This window comes from Bidens hawaiensis, unplaced genomic scaffold (assembly GCF_021521415.1).
Source record: "Bidens hawaiensis isolate Kalapana, Puna unplaced genomic scaffold, B.hawaiensis_p1.1 tig00021324_1, whole genome shotgun sequence".
In the NCBI taxonomy this organism is placed as follows: domain Eukaryota; kingdom Viridiplantae; phylum Streptophyta; class Magnoliopsida; order Asterales; family Asteraceae; genus Bidens; species Bidens hawaiensis.
Window position 1 is genome coordinate 243,242 of NW_027493295.1, and position 4,202 is coordinate 247,443.

Below are 4,202 nucleotides of genomic sequence, written 5' to 3' on the forward strand. Positions count from 1 at the left end.
TTACCAGAAAAACGGGTCAGATCAACAATATCTTCTGGAGGAGAACCTGCCAAATGCAAAGCATGAGAACCAAGCAAGTGGCACGGTGAATCCTTAGACTCTTCACTAGTCTAAAGGATCACCTACACGCCATCCACGCCTATAAAAGTTAAAGGACGAGGATCAAGAGGTGGCTCACCAGTGCCCTCAACAACAACCAAAAGAAAAACAAAATTGTCAACGGATGGCACAATATGGTGGTTACAACAACAAAATTTAACGTGACACAAGCGCATCATACCCAACGGATGAACTTGGGTAATATGCAAACCATAACGCAACAAAATGTCACGAATGAACGTGGTGTTGGAAAGATGGAAATTCCCATGGTTGAAGAATTCTGAGTATAACGTCAGCTTACCTGGAGGGGCATCCATGGCGGTGCTACCCTCCGCTGGATGCTCCGGTCCCTAATCCGGGGATATATGGTAAGACGAAACGATGGTTTCAAAATCACCTCTCCTCAACTTGATGACGAAATCGTTGATAGAGGACCCACCAACACTCTTCCCACTTTTTTTCTTGCTTGACTTCTTACCAGTAGAAGAGGAAGCCATTAAACTACGATAAAAAAAGATGAAAACAGACGAAGATTTTGAAAAATATACAAAATACAAGAGAATAAGATAAGAATGAAAAGAAAAGAAAGCAAACGACCTATTTATACTAATCGCCGGTGGCGGTTAGGGGTAAAATCAAAAATTCCAAAAAAAAGTGGAGGTCCAATGAAAAAATGACACGTCACGCGAGAAGTTAGAAAATCCAAACCAAGTGGGCGCGTCAACAACGCGCGCGCACAATTGAAAAGACGCTGCTTATAAAGGCATTGTCTGATGTCAGAATGGCCAGGCCCACTTGCGGTAAAATCTTATCCTCATCAAACGATCCAATTACCTTCCAGTTACCATTTGGAAAAAAGATAATTTACACAACGGATATCCCGCGTTCCCGTATCGCGGACAAGTATACCTAAAAGAATATCCTAACACATCAGCAACCATGCTGAAAACCTCAACAATGACACTTGGCAGGGATGAAGCTTGGCCGAAAGCACCAACACGGTCAACTAAGGAAAACCCAAGAAACACATGTGATGATTTTGGACCAAGCGACACACCAGTCAAGGTAATCAGTTTCACACAATATGATACACAGAGAAAGGGAAAAAGAAGAAAGAATGGAGGACCCCAGAAATAGAATGAATAGAATGGAATATTCATCACCTATTTACACCCACAGAAGTAAATGAGGTAGTTGGACAGCTGGAAATTCGACACCTAAGTGACCAATAAAGAAGGAACACGAGGCGCGAAAACAGAGGAGTTAATGCGCAGAATTGCAAAAACATTTATACTCACATGGAGTATATGTCAAGTAATCCAATGCGCAGGATGACATCACCGCGGCGAGGCAAAGATAGATGAGTCAGTAGCTACCCTCATAAGTTCCCACATAAATAACCGCCATAAGTAAAAAGCTGGGACAAATGATAAGTCCAAAATTCTACCCGCAGAATAAATTGCAGAAGAAACAATGGACTAGGGGGACTTGTGGAGGTAATTTACCAGACACACCATACAAATAATAAGTCATATACTAGGCATAAAGAGAAATCCGCGGAAAGAGTATCCTCCGTAGGACGAAACAGATCCGCCGCGGAGGAAATACTCGTAACAATGTGAAATAACAAAGCACAACAGAAGTTTCACCATGGAAAGGCACGTGGCAGAGAGCCACTTCTCAATAACCCTGGTAATAGTATGAGTGTACGGTGGACCAATAAGAATAGGCCAGCGCAGTACTTGCACAGAAAGAAAAAACCCAATACGCTAGACTGTCCAACTAATTAGGAATGAGTATCGTGCTCAGCCATGAGAATAGAAGGTTCCATTTAGTGTGACAGCTAGCCAAACCCTTCTCCCTCCCTTCGGCTATAAATAAAGAACCATGTCTACTGGTAAAGGGATTCCACACTCTCTCAATTCTCAATATACATATCCATTACTTACCATACTGATTCTGACACCGGAGGGTGGTTACGAGAAGACCCCCTTTTCCCCTTCTCGTAACGAGCTCAGGGTGTTCAGTTTTGCATGTTATCTCTATTAGAACTCACAACCACTCATAGTAATAGCATCGATAAATATTAAGCTGAACCTGCCGAAGGCTGGTTTAGATATTAATCCATCCTTGGGTGAGATATTAAGTTAAGTTTAATCGGGTTTAACTTAGTGTTTCTTCACTTTCATATTTAGTTTGAGCTCGCAGTTTAATGAAGAGTGAAAGAGTAAGTAAATCAATGGTTTTCAATCTACCTCACATATAGAACATAACATATATGAGGTGAATTCATATAAAATCTAATAATCCAATCTAGAACTGTAATTGTGTTTTTAGTATGATGGATTTGCTATTCAAAAGGGGGTTGTGACATTATTTGTTGCTCTCTTACTTACCTATCTATTGTAATTGTATCCTTTCTGGGATTAAATCTAGAACATTTATATGAAAACACGGTTTGGAAGTCAAGTCTCTTTTAATCATCAAAATCTGTATTAAGTTACCTTGTATATATGTTACATGACTATGAAACTGTACAATTTACACAGTCAAAAAGATGATAGGTTTAACAACACTGATATTAACCAAGTGTTGCAAAAATCACATTAGTGGGACAGAATATTTAGGAGGGAAGCCCTCGTTTTGATCAACTTCCGAAACATGCACTCCAAGCCATTCTCAATGGCTTCAATGCTGCAATCCAAAGCCTCAAAACAAATTTGAGGTTGATCTTTGTATCCCGTTGTTCCATTCTGAATAAACTTTGAGATTATGGACCATATCGTAGCTGACTTCAACTTTGAAACAGCCAAAGAAAAAAATGACATGAGCGTTTCAAACACCGAGATGCTGATTTCACTGACATCTCTTAGTACTCTAATCACCGAAGAGAGATGGGCGTCAAGGTTCATGGGTTTTGAACCATAATTGTGATCGATATGCTTCAAATCCGAAACACATTTTTTGGCACCCTTCATTAGTTTCTTTAAAACTGATGTCTCAATAACGAAATTATTCTTTCTCCTCCTTAGTGCTGATTGAACGTCTCTTACATGTTCCTTCACATGTGAAACTACGTCTCTAACAGAACCACATATGTCCAAAAGCATCATGGATCGATAGCGCAATTCCTCGACCAATTTCTGATGTTGATGGTGAGAAAGGGCTTGTTGGGTTACTGACAAACTGAGAAGATTGTCAACACATGTGTATAATCTATCCATACTCATAAGACCACTGCATATTGTTTCTGGATGAGGGGTACAAGAAATTGATGTCTCCCAAGTTTTTAAATTGGTGAGCTCTTCTTCGATTTGAAGAGTGCTCGGGTGTGATCGGGTTGGCAAACTAACGGATCGAACGGCCAGACGGTTAAGCTTTGATAATGAGAAAGCCATTGTTTTGGTAATGTTTTGGCCAATAACCGAAACTTTAAGATGGTGGCTACAATATTCTTTTCTAGCCCTATTTATATAAACATAAGATTGCGTAGATAAATTCCAGAAATCTTAGGATCATGTGAAACCGCGTGTGCGATCCAGAAAAAGTGCTGAACTTGCCTCCAAATCAGCCTACATATTTCTTATTTCTAGGTGGCATTTGGTTGGATTGAAGTAAAGAAGTAACGTGGAAAACAAGATTAATTAATTTACTAATGCACGCCCTCTCGTTAGGCCAACATTTAAGATGCCTGAACAATTTTTTTTTTTTTTTATGTTTACACGTGAGCAAATCTGATATTGAGTTATATAATACACGTGTGGCTTGTTACACTCCGTCCAAAATTATGATTGCATTTGCAACTAATAAATTTTTTCCATGCTTATAAACGTTCAACCAGCGGGCTTGCCCCAATGGCCAGGAACATGATAAATGACCCGGATGTCCCGGGTTTGAATCCTGATTTCAATGGGATTTTACCAGAGCATTAAAACATGTCGTGCCTTCGAGCGGGGTGAGCCAACTGGGTTTTACCGGGAACGGCAAGCCAAACTCGAATGTCAGCATGGATCCCGATCATGTCAACATAGTTGGCCTGAGTGGGGTGACGGGGCACGACGTGTTCGTGCAATGTAATTAACTTAGTTATGAAAGTCACCGTT

General features: G+C 40.3%; 1 protein-coding gene across 1 annotated transcript; it reads right to left on the bottom strand.

The window, feature by feature from the left end:
* Window positions 1-2,571: 2,571 nt before the first annotated feature.
* LOC143563140 (uncharacterized) lies at window positions 2,572-3,690 on the bottom strand. The gene has a single exon (XM_077050752.1). The coding sequence runs from the start codon at window positions 3,495-3,497 to the stop codon at window positions 2,706-2,708; it is 792 nt and encodes a 263-aa protein (XP_076906867.1). The 5' UTR covers window positions 3,498-3,690; the 3' UTR covers window positions 2,572-2,705.
* Window positions 3,691-4,202: the final 512 nt, after the last annotated feature.

Excerpts from the sequence above, each read along its gene's own strand:
- LOC143563140 (XM_077050752.1), bottom strand. The coding sequence starts at position 3,497 with ATGGCTTTCTCATTATCAAAGCTTAACCGTCTGGCCGTTCGATCCGTT.